Source organism: Chelon labrosus (genome assembly GCF_963514085.1).
Source record: "Chelon labrosus genome assembly, chromosome: 20".
In the NCBI taxonomy this organism is placed as follows: Eukaryota; Metazoa; Chordata; class Actinopteri; order Mugiliformes; family Mugilidae; genus Chelon; species Chelon labrosus.
This window is the reverse complement of record NC_140353.1, coordinates 19,693,326-19,713,359: the sequence shown is the minus strand read 5'-3', so window position 1 is coordinate 19,713,359 and position 20,034 is coordinate 19,693,326. Positions and strand designations below refer to the sequence as shown.

The window sequence follows — 20,034 nt, the reverse complement described above, 5'->3', positions numbered from 1 at the left end:
AGCTCAACCAGCCTATGAAAAAATAAAATATGCTGACCTGCTGAATGTCTAATGGAGCAGGAGCAGGCTCTGGGAATATCTGTGCCAGTATATGAAATCCCACTGCTGTAAACATCAGCGGACTGCTGCAGAGGAACCGCTTGTGCAGCAATAACAGCAACTAAGCGTTTCCGGTAACTGCTGATCAGTCGTCTACAGAGGCTGGGAGGAATTTTAGCCAATTTCTCGGTACAGAACAGTCTTCAGTTCTGAGATGCTGATTGGTAAACGTGCTTCAGAGGCTTCTGACAGAAAAAGCAAACGAGGACCATGGCATCAAAACACTGAAGGCTTCACTGAGTCGGGCTGTGTGTATAAGTCTGATTATTTGGATATTGTTTGCATAAATTGCATTGAATTTGTTTATAGCTAAACATTTATTTTCAGAATCCTTTGTGCACCTTTAAATACATATTCTGTACATGTTTAAAATATTATAATAGGCTGGTCAGGTAGGGTAGTTAAAAATCACTTCATGCCAACTGTACTGTTACAATCAGGGTTATAGTAAATCAAAGTATATTCTGGATTATTTTGCAGTTATAGATGTACCAACAATCTTCATTGTGTATGTTATAGGTACATTATTATAACTGCATTCCAATGCCTGGTTACTCATGGTGGCCACTGATGACACAACTTGCACATTACATTTGTGAAATAGAGACACGTAAAATTTTAGAGTCTTTATTCATCTATCAATAATCACTTTTTACAAAATTCACATGGGTCTCAACTCACTGGCTCTGTAAGGAGCTTCTACTCCAGTCAGTCCGTATAATTCACCACTCCGTGACTGTCAGGGTGAGTCGCAGCTTACGCTGACAGAACACAAGCAGCTGTTAAAAGACTTTTTCAAGCCTCGGCCATGTGAAAATCACTGTAACATGATCAAAGATTGGTTTACATACGGTTCTTTGTTTAAAATAATAGCTTTGTTGATAATGCCAAATCCCCCAAATATCACAGGGAAGTCTGTGACATTAAGCTACACACTTCAATTACATTTTAAAGAAACTGTCTCATTTGACCTTTGGGGTATACTCAAGTTTAAGATCAACTGTGTTCAGTCACAGACAAAACAAGCCATGATGTGATGTGACGGAAGTGTGGCCAAATCCAGGTAAACAGACACAGAGGCTACATTTAGATATTTTTGTATGACAATGACGAGTGTGTACTATTCCTGGCCAGGAATAAAAGTCCAACGTAATGGCATGTGATCATTAAAATTTCTTTTTCCGTGTCTTGCGGGAGAAATGGTGAGACTGTTTCAACATGCTGCAAAAACCAGAGTCCCATTAAAAAGCTTCCTGGCATTGGTGAGCTAGCAAGCAACTGTTGTTCACGTGGCACCCGCACAGTTTAGACTGCCTGTCAAATATCACAACCTAGCAGGAGCATAACTGCTGTCACCATGATTTCACAACATCAGCTAGCTCATAGGGAAGATGGGGCACAGAGAGGGAATAACAGAAAGAAGGCAGACGGAAGGATGTGACTGGAGGAGAAACGGAGTTGAAGCAGACGTAGAGCAACAAAACAGGCGAGTGACGGCCGGTGTTGCCCCTCCACTAACACATAATTCATTTAGTACATCCTCTTGGTGAATAAATAGATGTTACAGAATAAGGGCAACCTGATTCATCATCCACCTAGTTACCTTTTAACCAGAAATGTGCATCTCTTCATTCAAGTAGAAACTGTCACGCTCAAATGGCGTCTTCAGGCGAGGGTGTGTTCTCCTCTTGCGACTGCCTGTGTGGTGGCGATGGGAGGAACTGCTGAGGAGGGGGAGGGCCCATAGAAGGAGGTGGGAGTCCTTCAGGAGGAGGGGGGCGCATTGGGTGACCATAGGAGGGCATGTGAGGATGAGGAGCAGGAGGGAGTGGAGGTCCGTCAGGAGGGAATCGAGGAGGGAACATCATCCCTGGAGGAGGGGGGGCCCATCCTGGAGGGACAATTAAGGAAACAAAGAGTTAAGTTTAAACTGATGCATATTGGATATAAGGTGTTGCATGCTGTAAAGAAGGAGGATGACTTCTTACTAGGCATCATGGGAGGCCCCCCTGGAATCCTGGGAGGGTAGAAATCAGCTGGAGGCGGGGGTCCATAAGGGGCTCTACGAGGAAAGGGCCCATCCATGGGACCCATTGGGGGTCCAGGAGGGAGTGGACCACCCATCCTTGGATCTGCTTCAGGGGGAGTCCTTCGGTCACCAGGACCAGACTGGAGACAGACACAGGAAAACTGATTTTACAGAGACTGGACCGTTGATCCACACGTGCTTCACTCATTCAACACACATCTCCTACCTCTCTGTGTTCTTCTCTATAATCACCAGGCCTCAGGCTGTTTTCTCTATACGAGCCATCTGCATTGACAAACATTTGGTGAATGGATTAAAGAAATGTAAGCAGTGAGCGTGCACTCCAACACAGTTTTGCTTTGGTGCCTTTTAAAACATGACCTGCATTACAACATGTTTGAGAAGTGAATGTTACACAGCGTTACAAAGCAGAAGTTGGGCTATGTTCCAGGGGAAGAAATTCACACGGCATAGAAAACATCCGCTTCACTTATTTTGAACAGCTTCTCACCTTGCTTCTGCTGTTTATCATAAAACCATCAAAGGACTCAGAGACTCACCTGCCATGTCTGTAGGGGGAGGGGGTCCTGGGGGTAGTCCCCTGGGATGGAGAGGCCCAGGAGGGAGGGAGCCTGGAGGAGGCAGAGGACCCAGAGCTCCTGGAGGAGGTAGAGGTCTCCTGTACATCGGGCCCCCCGGTTCTGGAAACATATAACCTGAAGAAGAGAGTACACAAAGATATTCAAGAGGCGTAAATAAGTTCAACATAGCTCTCATCTGTTCTGTGATGTCGATTTCTATGAGGCTGGTCCATTTACAGGCGTTACACTGTGGGCAAAGATTAAAACAAGAATCTGATGTAGGGCGAATGACAGCTTGAAAATAAGTTGTCAGTTTTACCTGTGGACACAACAACACAACGTATAAATTATCTTTTTATGTGGACTTCCTCTTTGAGGATCATGAGATGAATAATCTGATATACTTTTACCACAGACAAGTTCAGTTGCAAACTCAAAATGCATTTAAGACAGCACACATGCACTGTCAACATGCATTCATCATTCACGTGCACACTGTAACTTTTCAAACTTTGTGCAACGTATATTCTCAAATACGGCTGCAACCCAGAGCCTGGTGCTGTGTGTCATGGAAACATGAGTCATTATCTTACTTGTATTCATTTAGAGGCTTTTGGGTTTCCAAATACTGGTCCTGAATACAATCCAGATGCACATGCACACAGAACAACAGCAGCCAGTATACCCAGTTTGGAATATTTGATGATGCAACAGAAATGCAGCTGTGCCACATGCAAATATCTTATGTATCTTAAGACTGAAGACTGATGACGTTATTTTCTCACTTTGAGTTCAGGAATCAACAGGATTATAACTGATTGAATTTCATTCTTGCTTTCACAATGTGGGAATAGTATTGTCAGCATAGTTTTTTTTTTCTTTTGACCACCTTGTTATTTAAATTTTGTGATAAGCAATGAACAGATTACCTTTAGTAAACAGAAACTCTTGAGGACTTAGTTAAAAACTCTTTGATCCAAAACAAAACTCTGGGGGGGGGGGGGAAATCAGCTATGATCTCAGTCATGAACTCTGATATGTTCGGAGCCAGGCAGGTGCTGGCCGTTTATCATAAAACTCTGATTCTCTCAGTCTTTTTTCCTCTTAGATATACACACACCTGGGGGTCCTAGAGGCCCCGGGGGTCCTGGTGGGGGTCCCCTGCGATCTCTGTCCCATGTAGGAGAGCTTGAGCCGCTGTCTGAATGAGGGCCTCCACTGCGCTCCATCTCCCCCTGGCCACCCGGGGGCTCCCCTGGCCCACGAGACACTGGGGAAGAAAGGAGTGGAGGAAATAGTCCAAAGGAGAAAGGAGGACAGAAGACGTGATTGAAGTGAGAAAGACAGAGAGGGAGACAAGGTGGAACGGGCAGAAGTGATAACCCAAAGACAGAGAACAAGACAGTAAGGACAATGTATAAATATATTAGGTCAACAAGAAAGGACTGAGAAACATGAAGTCATTTTGTCATAACATAGTCAGATCTCCTCTGTACAGTCCAGACTGCACATAGCATGCCAGCATACACACCATGCTGCAGCACATATCAGCATCTACAGCTCATCATGCTACCGTCAGCTAGTCATTAGCAACATGCACATGTCTAGTGCATTTCTTTAGGCTGAATGAGAAAATGTGTAGTGTGTAAAGAAAGACGGAAGTAAACTCAATCTGCAAAATCAGGGATAAACAAAATGATCATGGTTTCAACACTAGAATATATCAGAAGAGGGTTCCAAGTTAGGTCAAAGAAATGTATGTTTGTAGTGTTTTGCAAATCATTCTCTTTTCAGTTTCCTGTTGGGTGTGTTTACCTCTGGGAGACAGTCTAGCAGGTGGTCCATCCATCAATGTAGGAGGAGAGAGGAAAGGTCTGGTTTCAGAAGCAGGACGACCCAGAGGAGAAGGCCCGTATGGTGACCTTTCAGCTAGAAATATCAGAAAAGAATAGTGAATGCAAAGGCAAAGAAATCTGTAATCAGACACACGGTGGCATCAAAAAGTGGGTGAACTTGTAGTTTTCTGCATTAATTAGTCATAAAAAGTGATCTGATCTTCATCCAAGTCCCTCTACAGACAAACCCAATGTGTTTAGGCTTATAACACGTTATAGTGAATTTATTAAACACAGTTATTAAATGCAAGTGTTCCTTCCTTTTTACTAGACCTGGAAATATTTAATGACTAACTGACTAACTAACCCATTTTGGAGCCATTTTATCCATTTTCACTACAAAAGGATACTTTTACACAGTATATATAGTGGGTGGCCTGATGAATAACTTAAACCCTTTCCAACCTTTTGCAAATCTACAACTGACTCTTTGTTGGTCTTCTGACTGGTCTGGTGACCACCAATCAGAGTTCCCACCCTGTGTCAAGCCCTAACATCCTGTTACTGCTGCTGGTTTAGACAAACAAAAGCTATGCAGGGGTTGTAAAAAATATACAGTACAGGCAGCAATAACCAAAATCCAGTTGCTTCCTCATAGGGAGGCGTTGTACAGTCCTATGGCCTGAGGGATACAAACGACCTCCTCAACCTGTCCGTGGAGCAAGACAGAGACAGCAGCCTGTCACTGAATGAGCTTCTCTGTCCGACTATGGTGTTGTGTTTGTTCAAGGTCCTTTCCTCTGCTACCGATGTCAGGGACTCCAGCTCTGCCCCTACCACAGAGCCTGCCTGTGGTCTGTATCAGTTTGTCCAGCCACTAAGTGCCCTTCTTCTTAGTACTGCCTTCCCAGCACCTCCACAGCGTAGAAGAGGGCACTGGCAATGAAAGTCTGATAGAACATGTCCAGCAGCTGTTCACTGGACTCTTGTACTCCTGTTCTTGTCCATCCCTGATATACTCCACAATTGCATTGTCATTTAAGAACTTCTGCATATGACATGACTCTGTTTTTTTGAAGGACCACAATTACACGTTTCATTGCTAACTAAGGCTACACTAAGGCTTGTCTAACCTAGCAACAGTAACAAAGGAAGCAGGCATGTGTCAAAGAGAAGGAGCCCTCTGGTTGGCGGTCACCAGACCAATCAAAAGACCTGACATCTTTGTTTTTGTTTGGTGTGGTTCATAATAAGTAGATTCTTAGTGTGAATAGAAAACTAAATGTTTTGGCATTTTAATATATCTAAGTAGTTCTAACCCAAACCTCCCATCCTCAATATTTTGAGGTATGCTACCTCTTGACTTCAGTTAGTTTTTTTTATATCATTTGCCCTGTGCTTGACATACACAAAGGTGTGTCAATACAATTTGTGTGTTATTAGTTGGAAAAGATTCTGAGTATTTTCATATTTATACCTAAATGTACATATTTAAGAAGGGTTAACTTGCCACTGCGACACATTAGTAATACATCAGATGGATGCACTGTGTGTGTGTGTGTGTGTGTGTGTACCTCGGAAAGGCATCGGTCTAGCTAGGGTGTCCAAGGCAAATGGATCTTTGTCAAGGGCGTCCAGTTTAAACTGTGTATCTGTCAACCTGTGAACAAACACACCTAAAGTTAAAGTATGACAAACATTTCTGGTCCTGACTATGTAATGTGTAGTGCAGTACTGCATATACATGTACAGTAAGAATTCTCATTATAATTCACTACATTTTATATTTCTGAAATTCTAGTACAATTACGGATTCTTTAGTGTTTTAAATTCAAAAAATAAAAAGTAACTGTACCTTAACGTTTAAAAAGTGTAGTTACTTCACTTAAAAAAAAAAAACAACTAAATAAGTGATTTGCCAAGAGGTGCCAAAATGTTGGCATACGAATGTAGTTTTATTCATGAGGTACTAACTTGCAGAGGTTTTCCCCACTCCCTCCAAACCTTTACATTATGCTTACTTCTGTCTGAAGAGGGAGTTCTCTCTTCTGATATCGGATAGCTCTCTCTCTGCTGCTCTGGCTGCCAGCTGGAGGTGAACATCAGTAACAGAACATGTGTACAATGATACAGACACAGTCAAGCGCAGTGTGTTTAAATACGTCATTAAAATGCAGGAACTAATTTTCATTGAAGTTCAAACCACAGCCACACCAACATTAACTGATAGCCACTAAGCAGTCAAACATGAATAAACACATGTTAAACTCTCTCTCATGCTTTAGGATTGCTTTGTGGTGGTCTTTTACTGACCCAGTTATTATGAGCCTTCTTCTCATGCGCAGATATTTGAGTCTGATAAGACTGTTTGGTTTTCTCCAGCTCTTCCTCCATCTCTCCTGCTCGTTGTCTGAAATAAAGTAGAAGTGAGACTGTGTGTGCGTGGACGATTACAAGATGTTACGTGCAGTTTATGTATTTCTTAATACTACCTGTAGTTGTTCAACTCCTCCATAGCCATCGCAATGTTTTTGTCAGCTTTATTTAACTTCTCCTCTTTCTGAAGGCGCTCCTTTTCTTCTACTGTCAGCAGTCTAAAGAAAACACATGTGGAATGGTTCAGCTGTCATAGCTACACTCATGCATCTGTGTGTTTATCTCTGTGTGTATACCTGTGCAGCTTGAGCTCATTCTCCTGGTACATTTCTGTCATAATATGGAGTTTCTGTTGTAATCGTTGTACCTGAACACATATGAAAGACATTTCAGATGAATTATTAACAAATGTGGGAAACCAATTTATTATAATACCACACTAATATGTAGCTGAGGTCACCTACCTCATCTGAGTAATGCCCAGCGTCAGACTGTAGAGAGCGTTTCTCATTCTCCAGCTCCTTTATGCTCACTTGAGAGGAAAAAAAAACACAAAACACACCATTAGTGACACAGTTTGTCTGGTATCATTACATAAAATTGTTTTATAACCTGCTGCTTATATGTTCCATTATTGTAAAACATCTGGTTTGACCTATTAATGACATGCAACATCTCAAAGTACAGTTAACTTACATTGCAGGTCCTCCTTCGCTTTGACTTCGTCATTCAGTTTGGCAAATACTCTGTCCTTATCTTCATCTACTGATTTGAGGTCTGCATTGAGCTACACATAAAAAAGACTATTTATTAGAAAGTGCACTGTAGAAATCTATCAAATGTATTAATATCCCATATGGAGCATTCCATAACACTATGTGTCCACTTAATTCATTTACCTTAGCAGCATAAATGAGTTTCTGGACTTTCTGCAGATGACCCTGAGTGCCCGTTATGTTCCCTCTTCCATTCTCCTCTCCTTTTCCTGGTGCGCCATTGGTCGCCTCATTCTCTCCTCCTCCTTTCTCCTCCTCCTCCTCCAGATCAGAATCCCAAGCTTTCATACTTAGCAGCCGGTCTGTCAGGGACTGGAAGAATACAAACATATCTAACTAATTACATCACATAACACAACTTCATCCTTTTACCAATCTTGCATATCGAATTCCAATTCTCCTCTGAACTAGATCTTGAGATAGATTTGACCAATATTTGAGACCCGATATTAATATAGTAACTAGATATAATACACTGTGATTAATGCTGGAACCAATCATACCGTTATGCGTTCATCCTTGTTGGCCACATCCCGCAGCATCCCACTGTGGGCGTCCTCACATCTCCTCATCTCTGCCTCCAGCTCACTCACTCTTTCTGCCCATCCCTCCACCTGCTGCTTCAGCTGTAGAGAAGGAGATAAGCAGTGAGACACATTCAAGTGATACTGCGGGTTATAAAGGTGTGTGCCTACAGATACAAAAATAAGCCAACAATTCTTTGCATGAATTTTGGTTCAATTTTTGGTATGCAAGTGGATGTACTGAAAAGGCCAGGTAGATCCAAACCCACCCCCTGCTATGATACAAAGTATTGTAAGAGTTGTAAGAGCATCCTACCTGAGCATTGCTCTCCTGTAGCACCCTGTTCTCCTCTCCTGCTGTTTCTAGGTTCCTCTGTAGTCTGTCACTGTTCATATTGTACACTTTCAGAGTGGTTTGTGCCTAGAGACAGATGGTAGTCAGTAATTATGACACATGAGACCCCAAGGGATGGAGTGAGGAGAAAAAGAAGAAGCAGTATAGGGAAGATAAAGTGCATAAGAAGGTACAAAGAGATCAATAGGGGACTGTACCTGCTCCTCCTGTGACTGGAGGTCTTTAGATTCCTCTTCGAATGTTTTCATGCTCTCCTCAAGCATTGCTATCTGGTGGGAGAACCAAAAATACACTTTTGGTTAGAAGAGGTAACTAGACAACCACAGCCTTTTGATGACAGTGATGTGTCATATGTGTCCTTACCCTCCTCTCTTGTTCTAGTCTATGTTCTCTCTGCTGGTCCAATTGATCCTTCAGTTGTTCCAGATCTCTCTCGAGCTCCTGTTTAGAGTGTTCCAGCTGCCTAGCTTTGACCTAGAGTACACAAGACAACAAGATGCAGTCATAAAGCTGCTTCAAGTAACAGGGACACTGGGCCAGAGGAAGGGTAATATTCTAGTGCCAAAACACACGACGCAATGGAGGGCAGCCATGTATCTGGAATTGCATATAGGAGTAATTTGATTATTCTTCATTGTGTAACATGTCTGATTCCACCAAATCTAGTCATGTGGCTGCTGAAGTGCAGATGCTGAGTTGCACAAGAACATATCTAAAAGCCTTTTTAATGCAGTTCCATTGGGTAGTCCAGTTTAAACGTTCAGGGATAGATGGGTGAGTGAATCCAGTTACATCATATGAACATCTGCTGACTTTCAATAAATGGAGTTAGACTCCGTTAGAATCTGAATCTGCACACAGTACCAGGCTATGTGAGACACATCCAACAGCAATGCCACTCAGATCAAAGATGTTCTGTTTACACAGAGTCTGGATGTCAGGTTTTAATATATATGATACAAGGTTTTCACACACTTCTTAATCCCCTTTCAGTTCCTGTTCTCTGTGCCTTACCTCTAGATGTTCTGTCTTTTGAGTCTGGGCCAAAACACCACTGTCCCTCAGTGAAGTCTCCAAGTCATCATACTGCAAATGAAACATGATGAAGAAATAAACTTCACAGTACGCATGCATGATAACAATCACAAACATGCATTGCAACAGTGTTTAAAATTATTTTCATAATATATATTACTCTATAAGGACATCTACATCTCTACTTTTTGATCTCACTATAGAAAACATGAATGAAACTAAGTCTTCTTATTCAGATTCCTATAAATGTATCATATGAATTTCATCTGATATTAGTTTTGAGTGTTAGATGGAATCTGTCTCTAGTCAGCAGTCATTCAGATTTAAAGTACCAACCTCTTGTTGACAATGACTGAGAGTCTCAAGGACTTTACACTTCTCATCCAGCAGCTGTGCGACCTGCTCAGCCATCCACCGCTCTTTACCTGAAAAACAACGAATATATAGACACATTCAAAATACTTTTCTGTTATTTCTAAAACATTTCTGGCTCGTGCTTTTATTTACAGGAGGGAGATTAAACGGACAGGCGTCAATGACGAGTTTACGTCATACATAAAAATGTGATATTAAGGAATATGCAGTGAGCACTCACTTCGATACAGTCTGCTTTTGATCTGAGGAAATAAGAAGAAAACAACCGTAAACAAGCTGTCGATGGAGGGATTGAAATTCCCGAATGCACCATAAAATAAAAAAATGTTGTGATGTTTATGTGAATATGCGTGGCTGAACACTCACAGAGCTGTAACATCTACACGTGAATAACAGCATTGTCACCAGGCCCAACAGACCGGTGATGATGACAGGTTCCCATGGCACACCGTACAGGTCTGGCCCGGGTCTTATGTCGTCAGGCAGTGCTGATACAACCTGAAGGAAGACAAATAGAAAAGCATCAATTACAGGAGCTGTTTACATATGCGAGTCTGCGAACAGCATTAGGGTAGTCGTTCTTCACTTGGTGCCCTTTTAAGTACACAGTGCAACACACTAGACCAGCTCAGTAGAGCATGACTGTCCTGCAAACTAATCAATGAATGCGGGAAATGCACAATGGTCTGTTAATTCTTTCAATGAATGATCTAAACGTAACAGTTGTTTTATACACATCTTATCTTTAATACGTCTTGCCTTGGGGTTACAGCATTTAGGTGTTGCATTAGTTTAAAAACAGCTGCTGCTTCATTAGGCTGGGATACGTTTCTTACATTTTCAAAAGGGCCAAAGCACTTTTCTAAGTTTATCTTCTTGTACTTGCAGTGGTTTATTCATTAATCATTGGAAAAAAATGTTTAATATACAAAATAAGCATTGCCGTGACAGTTCAGCTATTATATAAACAAAATAGTGTGAAGAATTGACAAATGATGGTGGTATAATTATGTGCTACAGGTGTAATTCACGTATAGTTTTTACCAAAAATATCCCAAGCAGCTGAACAGCTCAACAACACCCGATAAAAGATTAATATTACTGACATTTAGCTAGCTAACATTTGCCAGCTAACTCCTAAAAACGTTTAAAAAAAGCAACATAAAATCACCAAATAGTGTTGACAGCTGTTCAGCGGCACTGGCAAAACACACATGTAGTCAAAAGCGAGAGGGACGAAGTAACAACATGTATCTGCTTCGAATAACTACTGACGTGTTTTCGACTACATGACAGCCCGTTACGTTATTTCTGCTCTGAAGGCTAATTGAGAAATGCTAACGAAACCTGCCACATAACGTACATCCTTCACTTTCTCCACGGCGATACTGTAGTAAGCCTCTGCCGTCGCCTGGAAGTCGACCGCTTTGCTGGCCAACTGGTCACTTGTCGGATGTTCCGCCATGTCTGAGCTATAGCATTTGGCCTATATTTTAGTTAAAATCCTTATATTCAGCAAAAAGAAACTAACGCCGTCACCCGGGTTAGCGGCGATTTCACATCCTATTCACAACACCGACGCTTCAGAGTATACCACGCCTAGATATACGTAGCAGGGGGGTTAAGAATATTGTATTCTCTCTGTAAACTATATGCAACAACTCTATATACTGTAATTATTCCACAAATGAACAGCACTTTAGGTATTTCATTTATTTAAATACTGGCATTATAAAAATATTGTTTTCTGGATTTATAATTTGACACAGATAGTATTACACCCCCGGTGGTGCAAATGGTTTAACCGCAACGTCACCAATTGTAAAATGCCACACAGGCACATCGGAGCGTTTTCAAAGTGACACCAAAGGAAACAGGTGTCACTGAAATGATTTCACTGTCTTTTCAGTAACCTCTTGACTAACTATTATAAATTTCTCAATTTTAACACATGGACACCCGCATATAATTGTATTTCGAGCTGTGTACGTCGTTGCGTTCTCTACTTTGAGTTACAACCACAGGCTAATAACAAGCTAAACACACAGGTGAAGACTTGAGACAGCCTGACAGCTAATGTCCACCCAAAGGTATACTCACCGACCTGGCTTCATTTTCTTCCATCTGAAAATAGAGACTCACTTGACCTCTAAACACATGTAAACCTGGTGTCTTTACAGCTGTGTTGCCAGCTGGCCCAGATAGTGATCCAGGCCCAAATATGACTGAGCCAAGTCAACTTGACAGCTGAGACGTAGGCAAAGCTAAATGCCAGAGGGAGAGTCAGATCAACATGCCACTGGTTGTGCAGTGTCTTAAAGAACCAGACACACCACACCATGCTGACACTGAAATAACAGCCTTGCTCGGTGCTACACCTAATGGGACCTAAAGGTGTCCTTACAAAATGATCAAGCTGTAGTTCTTTTCTTCCAGGATTTAAAGTAATTTTCTCAAATACGATAGAGTTATATGTGCAGATTAATGAAAATATAGTATAACTGGATGGCATATGCCAAACAAATCACACCTATATTCAGTTTCCCTGAATTGAAGATACACCGGTAACTCTTACCTCCACAAACCATACGAGTTGCTCCCTCAGCGCATGTGCATAAATGGCGGAGTCTTCAGCCCTCTGATAAACAAAGTCCAGTATTTTCTTCATTACACCTGTAGTTACAATCACACACAGAACGGTATTTAGGATTTAGACTTTCTATTGTTTGTCACAGTTACATATATGGTACAATAATCCAAACTTGAATCATAATGTGTGATAAGCCTAGGAGTGTGAAACAAAAAGAGGAATTAATGTTGTGGCCATGACCGCCAGGTTGTGAGGTTGTGCGTTGCAGGAATGAGCACGCAACAGGTCGGGTAGCACTCATATGTTGTTCTCATATGTTATGTCTCAATAACTTTTAATATTTTTTTTTTAATCCCCCTTGATTATCACCCATACCTTCCAGAGCATGTGGTGATCCTGGAGGGGGGGACACTCCCTCTTCTTTACTCTGTTTCTCCTTCTGTCCTCTTTCCTCATCTACAGTTTTCCTCTCTTTATCTGTGCCACCACCCACTCGGTCATTGTCATTCTCCACTGCCATTCCCTCACCTCCATGGATGTTGTTATCCTCGGCTACAGAAGAAGCTTCTTTCCTTAACTCTTCCCCAGTGTTCACATTGCTGTCTCTGCTGTGAGTTGAGCAGGATGCACCGGCACAGCTGGCCTCAGCTGCATTTGACAGGGGAACACATACATTCTGATTGACACAATCCAAAATCATACCTGAACTTAAAGACTCATAAAAATAAAATATCATGAATATCGGCCATGATGGTTAAGGCAGTGTAGGCAAAAGTACCTTGATGATTACTGACATCTGATTTTCGTGTGTTAAAGGTCTCTTTCACTCTTTCCAGCAGCATTTCCAGCTTCTGAAGTGCAATGAGCATGCTGGTCTTTTCTTTGTCCTCCTGTGGTGCATCAGAGAGGCTGATGCTAGGAGTGACCAGTGTCTCCTTGTGATGATGCAGAAGTCTCTCTACATCCAACAATATAGACTCGTCATTATCTTCAATCATGCCTTCTGAAGTGTCCAAAATGTAATCCAAAAACTGGAGCTTGTGCCGCCCAAACAGCTCCATCAAAAGAGTCGTCTCCTCCACACTCATGTGGGCGAGAAGGTTCCTGTAGTGTTTATCGAGGGTTGCTGATTGATGGGGCGCTTCTGTGTTTGGAGATGCAGTATGGAGACGGATTTCGGCCGAGGGAGGATCAGGCTGTGGAGAGTCAGTTTGCTCATTTTGATTCTGGATAGAATCAGAAGTGGAAGCCAGTTCTTGCTCAGGAGTTGGAGAGGCATGCGGCTGTGGATTGGCGTCGGAACTCTGAGGTGATTCTGTGGACTCCTTAGACTCAGCGGTCGGTGTTTGGCTCAGAAAGCCAAAGGCATCTTTGAGAAGACCAAAAGCTCCACTACTGTGATCATCAGGTGGAAGTGACCCAGCAGGAGCTTCAGTTTGTTCAGGCGTCATAACCTGACTTTCGACTGGTTCACTGGGTGAGGCTGAAAGCTCCCACCCTCCCTCTGTCCAGGTTGGATCATCAGTTGTTTTAGCATCATTATTTCTCATTTGTATATCCTCATTATCGTTTATAAGAACACCTCCATCTGTGTGTATCTCCTGGTCAGATTGTATTTGTTGTGTTGTCTCCACAGTGTAAATCCCATTATTAGTTTCATCCCCCTGATTGGGTATATGAATGTTTTCTGCCCCACTGGAAGGGTTATCTGACGGTTCTTCATCAGGTTGTATCGTGTTCCTCTCTCCTGTCTTGTCAACTTGTTCATTTTGCTGTCCTTCACCTGCTGAACTCGCTCCATCCTCAGAGACACCTCCACCTCTTTCTATCCCAGGCCCTTCCTGACCAGGAGGAGACAGCTCGTTTGGACATTTAAGGTTGTAGTCCTCCACATCCTTCTCCTGCTGCCTTTCTCCCACGTCCTCCCCCTCCTGCTTTTCAACCTTTATCTCTTCCACCTCCTTTTGTTTACTTTCTTCATACTCCACCCTTTCCTCCTCCGCCTGTGTGCTGTCAATAAATGATGACCCTAAGATGTTGTCATCTTGTGTCACTTTGTCCTCCTCCTTCAACTCCCACTGTTTCTCCTCCTCCTTTAACTCTCCCTGTTTCTCCTCCTCCTTTAACTCCACCCATTTCTGCTCCTCCTTTAACTCCCCCTGTTTCTCCTCATCCTTTAGCTCCACCCATTTCTCCTCCTCCTTTAACTCCACCAATTTCTCTTCATCCTTTAACTCCACCTGTTTCACCTCCTCCTTTAACTCCACCCATCTCTCCTCCTCCTTTAACTCACCCTGTTTCTCCTCCTCCTTTAACTCCACCTGTTTCACCTCCTCATTTAACTCCACATATTTCTCCTCCACCTTTAACTCCACCCATTTCTCCTCATCCTTTAACTCCACCTCTTTCACATCCTCCTTTAACTCCCACTGTTTCTCCTCATTTAACTCCACAAATTTCTCCTCATCCTTTACCTCCACCTGTTTCACCTCCTCCTTTAGCTCCCACTGTTTCTCCTCCTCCTTTAACTCCACCCATTTCACCTCCTCCTTTAACTCCACCTGTTCCACCTCCTCATTTAACTCCACACATTTCTCCTCCTCCTTTAACTCCACCCATTTCTCCTCATCCTTTAACTCCACCTCTTTCACCTCCTCCTTTAACTCCCACTGTTTCTCCTCATTTAACTCCACAAATTTCTCCTCATCCTTTACCTCCACCTGTTTCACCTCCTCCTTTAACTCCCACTGTTTCTCCTCCTCCTTTAACTCCACCTCTTTCACCTCCTCATTTAACTCCACCCATTTCTCCTCCTCCTTTAACTCCACCTGTTTCACCTCCTCATTTAACTCCACCCATTTCACCTCCTCCTTTAACTCCACCTCTTTCACCTCCTCATTTAACTCCACCCATTTCACCTCCTCCTTTAACTCCACCTCTTTCACCTCCTCATTTAACTCCACCCATTTCACCTCCTCCTTTAACTCCACCTCTTTCACCTCCTCATTTAACTCCACCCATTTCACCTCCTCCTTTAACTCCACCTGTTTCACCTCCTCATTTAACTCCACACATTTCTCCTCCTCCTTTAACTCCCCTTGTTTTTCCTCCTCCTCCTTTAACTGCCCCTGTTTTTCCTCCTCCATTAACTCCCCCTGTTCCTCCTTAAGCTCCTCTTCCCTGGTCTGCATTTCTTCCTCTAACTCTTCAGTCCTCTGCTCTTTCTGTCCCTCCATTAGTTCCTTCTCCTCATGATTTACCTTATTTGTCTCCTTTAACTCTGCCACCTCCTTCTTCTCCAAATCTTCTACTTTCTCCTCTTTTTCCTCCGTTAAAGAATTCTCATTTTCATTTAATTCCTTGTCCTCCTTCTCTTTTTCAGTCTCCATTCCCCCTCCCATTACCCCCTCCATCTCCTCCTGCTTTATCTCACCCATCTCCTTCAACGTCTCTTCGTTATACTCCCCCAGTTCCTGTTGCTGCACTGCTCCCATCAACTCCTCTGCTTCCTCCCGCCTCCCATCCACCTGTAAATCCTCCATCACATTCTGCTTTTCTTCCTGCTCATCCCCCTTCTCTTTTTGCAGTGTCTCCTCTTCTTTCAGCATCTCCTCTTTCTTCTCATCATTTAACCCCGACACATATTGCAGCTGATCCTCTTCCTTTAACACCTCAACCTCCTGCTGCTCCTTTAAATCCTCCAGTTTCTCACTTTCTTTCACCTCCACCATCTCCTCCACATTGTTGCTCTGTATTTCATAGCCTATGGTGGACGTTGGATCAATTACGCCTTCAAAGGGTGTTGTCTCTTCCACAGTTTCCCAAAGCCTGTCTGCATCACTATCACTATTTGTGATCCCCTGGTCCACCTGTGGAGACACCGGGGCCTGATCTGTGTTTGCACTAGAGGACATAGTGTCGATGTACCCCTCAGAGACATTTTCATTAAGACTTTCAGTATTTCCACTATCAGAATGTGAAGGTGCAAAGTCCAGAGAGCTGCCCTCAACAATTTCTGTCTCTGCTTCCTGTCTTAACTCACTATGACTCTCTGTTTCCGTATTAATATCTGTAGCTAATTTATCTGCATTACTTGTCAAACTATCAGTCTCAACTGGGATCGGTTCATTTCTCTCCTCAGCTGACGATAAAAGCTGAGCACTGATGTCTTCTGCATCACCACTGACTTGACTTTCAACTGTGGATTCCCCAATCTGAGTTGTGAAAATTTCTCTGTGAACTGGCTCTGTCTCTTCATTACCCTCCTCTTCTTCATGATTGTCATCCCTAATATTTTCAGCAGACATATCGATGGATTCCTCCACCGATGTAATTTCAGGTCCTTCCTCCTGCACAGTTTCTGTTTTCTCGCTTTGCTGTTCCTCACCTCCCTGCACCCCAACAGATTGCTCTATGGGGTTTGACTTTAAATCCACAGAACTGTGGCCTGGGATGAAACTTTCAGTTTGAATTTCTTCCCCTCCTGTCTCCCTGTTATCATCCACATTCCCATTTCCCATTGATGACATCTGATGACTTTCATCCAACATTTCTGCAGATCTTTCCTCAACTATTTCATTTCTTTCTTTTTTGTTACCTTCTAAATTATGTTCTTTGTCCTCTTCATCACCGATGCCGTTGATCATGGAGGACATTCCATCTACAGCCTGGGATTTTTCCTCAAACTTGGTATGAGGAGAGATATCTTTGTGATCAATCTCGGATCCGGCATCTGCATGTAAGTCAGTATCCTTCCTACTTTCTGAAGTATCTGTATTTTTATCATTAGTGTCAGCATTGAGTCCCTCTGTAGATGGGACATTCTGGTCTTGAGGAGGTTCTACTTCACTCCTACTCTCAGAATTTATGTCTTGTGTCTGTGACTCACTGGTTTCCACATTCTGTGATCCTGTTGGTTGCTGTAGGGTTGTATCATATTCTGTTTCTGTAGCGTCATGTCCTGTGCTTTCATCTGCTTTAACATTACCTATCCCAAAACCTAAAATGCCTCCAATGCCCATATCCAACCAGGAACCAGATGCTGGCAGTTCCTTCTCTTCCTCAGCGTCTCCTCCACTTACAGTCTCCTGTCCTGTTTCCTGATTGGTCTGACCAAATCCTAGCGTGCTTGACAGCCCATTTCCCAACCAATCCAATGTGCCCATCTCACCCTTCTCTTCTTCCTGTAATTGGCTACCTTCTAGGTCCAAAGACATCCTCCTACTCCTGAATTTCTCCACTGGTTCCTCTTCTTCTACGTATTGCTCTATTTCTGCAGTATCGGTTTTTTTCTCAGCTCCAAAGCCGAGCCACCCGGTCATAGTTGAAGTGAAAGAATCAGCAGTTTCTTCTCTAATTTCCGCAACTTTTTCGGCTTCATCAGATTTTCCTTCTCCTCCATACCCCTGCCACCCTGTCACAGAGGAAGCGATCGAAGGGTCGGCCTGAGTCTCTTTCATCTCATCCTCCTTCTCTGCTTCTGCCAAACTGCCAGGTTGCTCATCTTTAGCCAGACCTAACCATCCTGTCACTGAAGAACCGAGCCAGGAAGAGGGGGGGGACCCACCTTGTTCGTTCTGAGGCGCTGGAGGTTCGTGTGCTTCCTCGTGTAGCCCAGTTACGGCATCACCAGCGTTTACGATTTCATCTCCTACTGCTCCCTGCGTTGAAACCTGAGACTCTGTGGAGGTCTCTGTAGATGTCCAAGGACTTTCAGGATTCATGTCATCAGTGTGTGGGAGGATGTGTGTAGTTTCTGACTCCTGGATTTGGATTTTTTGATCGTTGACATTGGCACCATCTTCATTATCATCCAAATCAGAGGTGTCAATGGGAAAGCCAGACTCATCCATGCAGAAGAAATCTGATTTCTAATGGAAAAAAAAGGGAAATAGAACTCTTAAATAATGGGGTAAGATGCAAAGATGATAATTTCTAAAAGTTTACATATTAAAGTAACTTCACACACTTAATATGTTCAAAGTATGTTTTGTTTAAAGGACCTTAACAGAACAGCTGAAATTACCTGTGTTTCCACCACTTTCTCCACGGTTGCATGAACCTGCTCCTCATGCACTGCATCCTTCGGGAAATATCCAAACTGTTTGTCGATCTGGGAAAAAACAACACAGGGCAACAGTCAAAGTTTCATATTGCCTACTGACATATGGGATAAACAAAAGAGGGAGCACAGAGGAGAGAATAAAAGGGAAAAAGTGAGAAACAAACAGATAGAAAGCACTTTTTTCCCACTTATTTGATGGTATTCTTATTGTTCATCAGTGCCAGTTATATGACATTTATGTATAGTTAAAGGATACAGCTGAATAATATCTTAATGACTAATTAAAAGTTATATATCGGTGTAGGTCTGTGACTGTTTCAGTGCGTACAGTAATATATCATTTTAAAAAATTAACTCAAAGGATGCTCTCACTGACATTTGCATTAATCAGTGGTGCAAAACAACAGGAATTAACATAATCCCATCCAGCCAATCAGTGCTCAGAACCTCAGCTAACTATCTCATAATCTCTTTCACCTAGAGCCTGAGATGAGTGGCTCTGTGAATAAGGGAATCTCTTCTTTACATTTTGCTCTAAAAAGAAATGGAGACAGACAAACAGGCAAAGACATGGAGAGATGGGACCTACACTGCCAGCCCAGAGGTCTTCCCTCTTTCCGGTCAGTTTGTGGTAAACAAAGATGGTGTCTCCCCGTCTGAAGCTCAGGTAACGGCAGTCCTTACCGTGGTGGTCGCTTATTGCCCGCACTCTGCTCATCAGGCCTGTACACACACACGCATGGACACACATATATAACAGTACAGGCACAAAGACGTGATGATGATAAGTGAAAGATTGTTTTCAAATTAATGTGAAAAGCGCAATATATTTGGACTTACTTTCACACTCCGAATCTCCACAGATTTTGAAGTCAGACAGCAATCCCAGATATAAGTGAGGAAAAATCACAAAAGCTACACCTATAATCCACAGGAATTTACAAGCATGTGACACATCCATTGTTGGTGTTTTAGCAGAAATGTGTCAGGAAGAAAATGTCCATAATGGGTTGGAAATACTGTAACTCCGGCCAGTTGTGCTGGCAAGTGGACATTGCCTCTAAGCTGCTGTGATGAAGACTCAATGGTAAATGCAACAGTTGAGATAAGATATAAGGCGTAGCATGGGGATAATCATTAACATCCGAGAGCTGCTTGCAATACTAAACCGTATCTGGTCAGTGGTCAAAGTTTTTTTATTTTATTTTGGACGTTAATATTAGATGACATATTACTAAACTTACATTTAACTGCGAAATAAACAAACAAACATGTCGACAGATACATTTTTGGCTGCCAAAACATGTTCTGGACTTCGCCCTTTAGCCAAAAAAGCTGACAACGCATGGGGCATTTTGTTCCTATGGCAACAAAACTCGCGCACAAAGACAACGT

General features: G+C 42.7%; 1 protein-coding gene across 2 annotated transcripts; it reads right to left on the bottom strand.

The window, feature by feature from the left end:
- Positions 1-172: 172 nt before the first annotated feature.
- mia2 (MIA SH3 domain ER export factor 2) lies at positions 173-11,571 on the bottom strand. Of its 2 annotated transcripts, none has more exons than XM_084569326.1 (23): positions 11,349-11,571; positions 10,352-10,483; positions 10,206-10,227; positions 9,947-10,035; positions 9,590-9,661; positions 8,939-9,049; positions 8,773-8,844; positions 8,537-8,641; positions 8,200-8,322; positions 7,820-8,008; positions 7,617-7,707; positions 7,385-7,452; positions 7,217-7,287; positions 7,037-7,138; positions 6,858-6,954; positions 6,566-6,633; positions 6,119-6,204; positions 4,525-4,638; positions 3,830-3,979; positions 2,689-2,844; positions 2,355-2,413; positions 2,088-2,289; positions 173-1,990 (listed from the first exon to the last, which is right to left on the bottom strand). In XM_084569326.1, the coding sequence occupies exons 1-23, from the start codon at positions 11,448-11,450 to the stop codon at positions 1,752-1,754; spliced, it is 2,520 nt and encodes an 839-aa protein (XP_084425452.1). In that variant the 5' UTR covers positions 11,451-11,571; the 3' UTR covers positions 173-1,751. The 2 variants fall into 2 exon arrangements, with proteins under 2 accessions (XP_084425452.1, XP_084425453.1); XM_084569327.1 differs by having other exon boundaries at positions 174-1,990; positions 2,088-2,268.
- Positions 11,572-20,034: the final 8,463 nt, after the last annotated feature.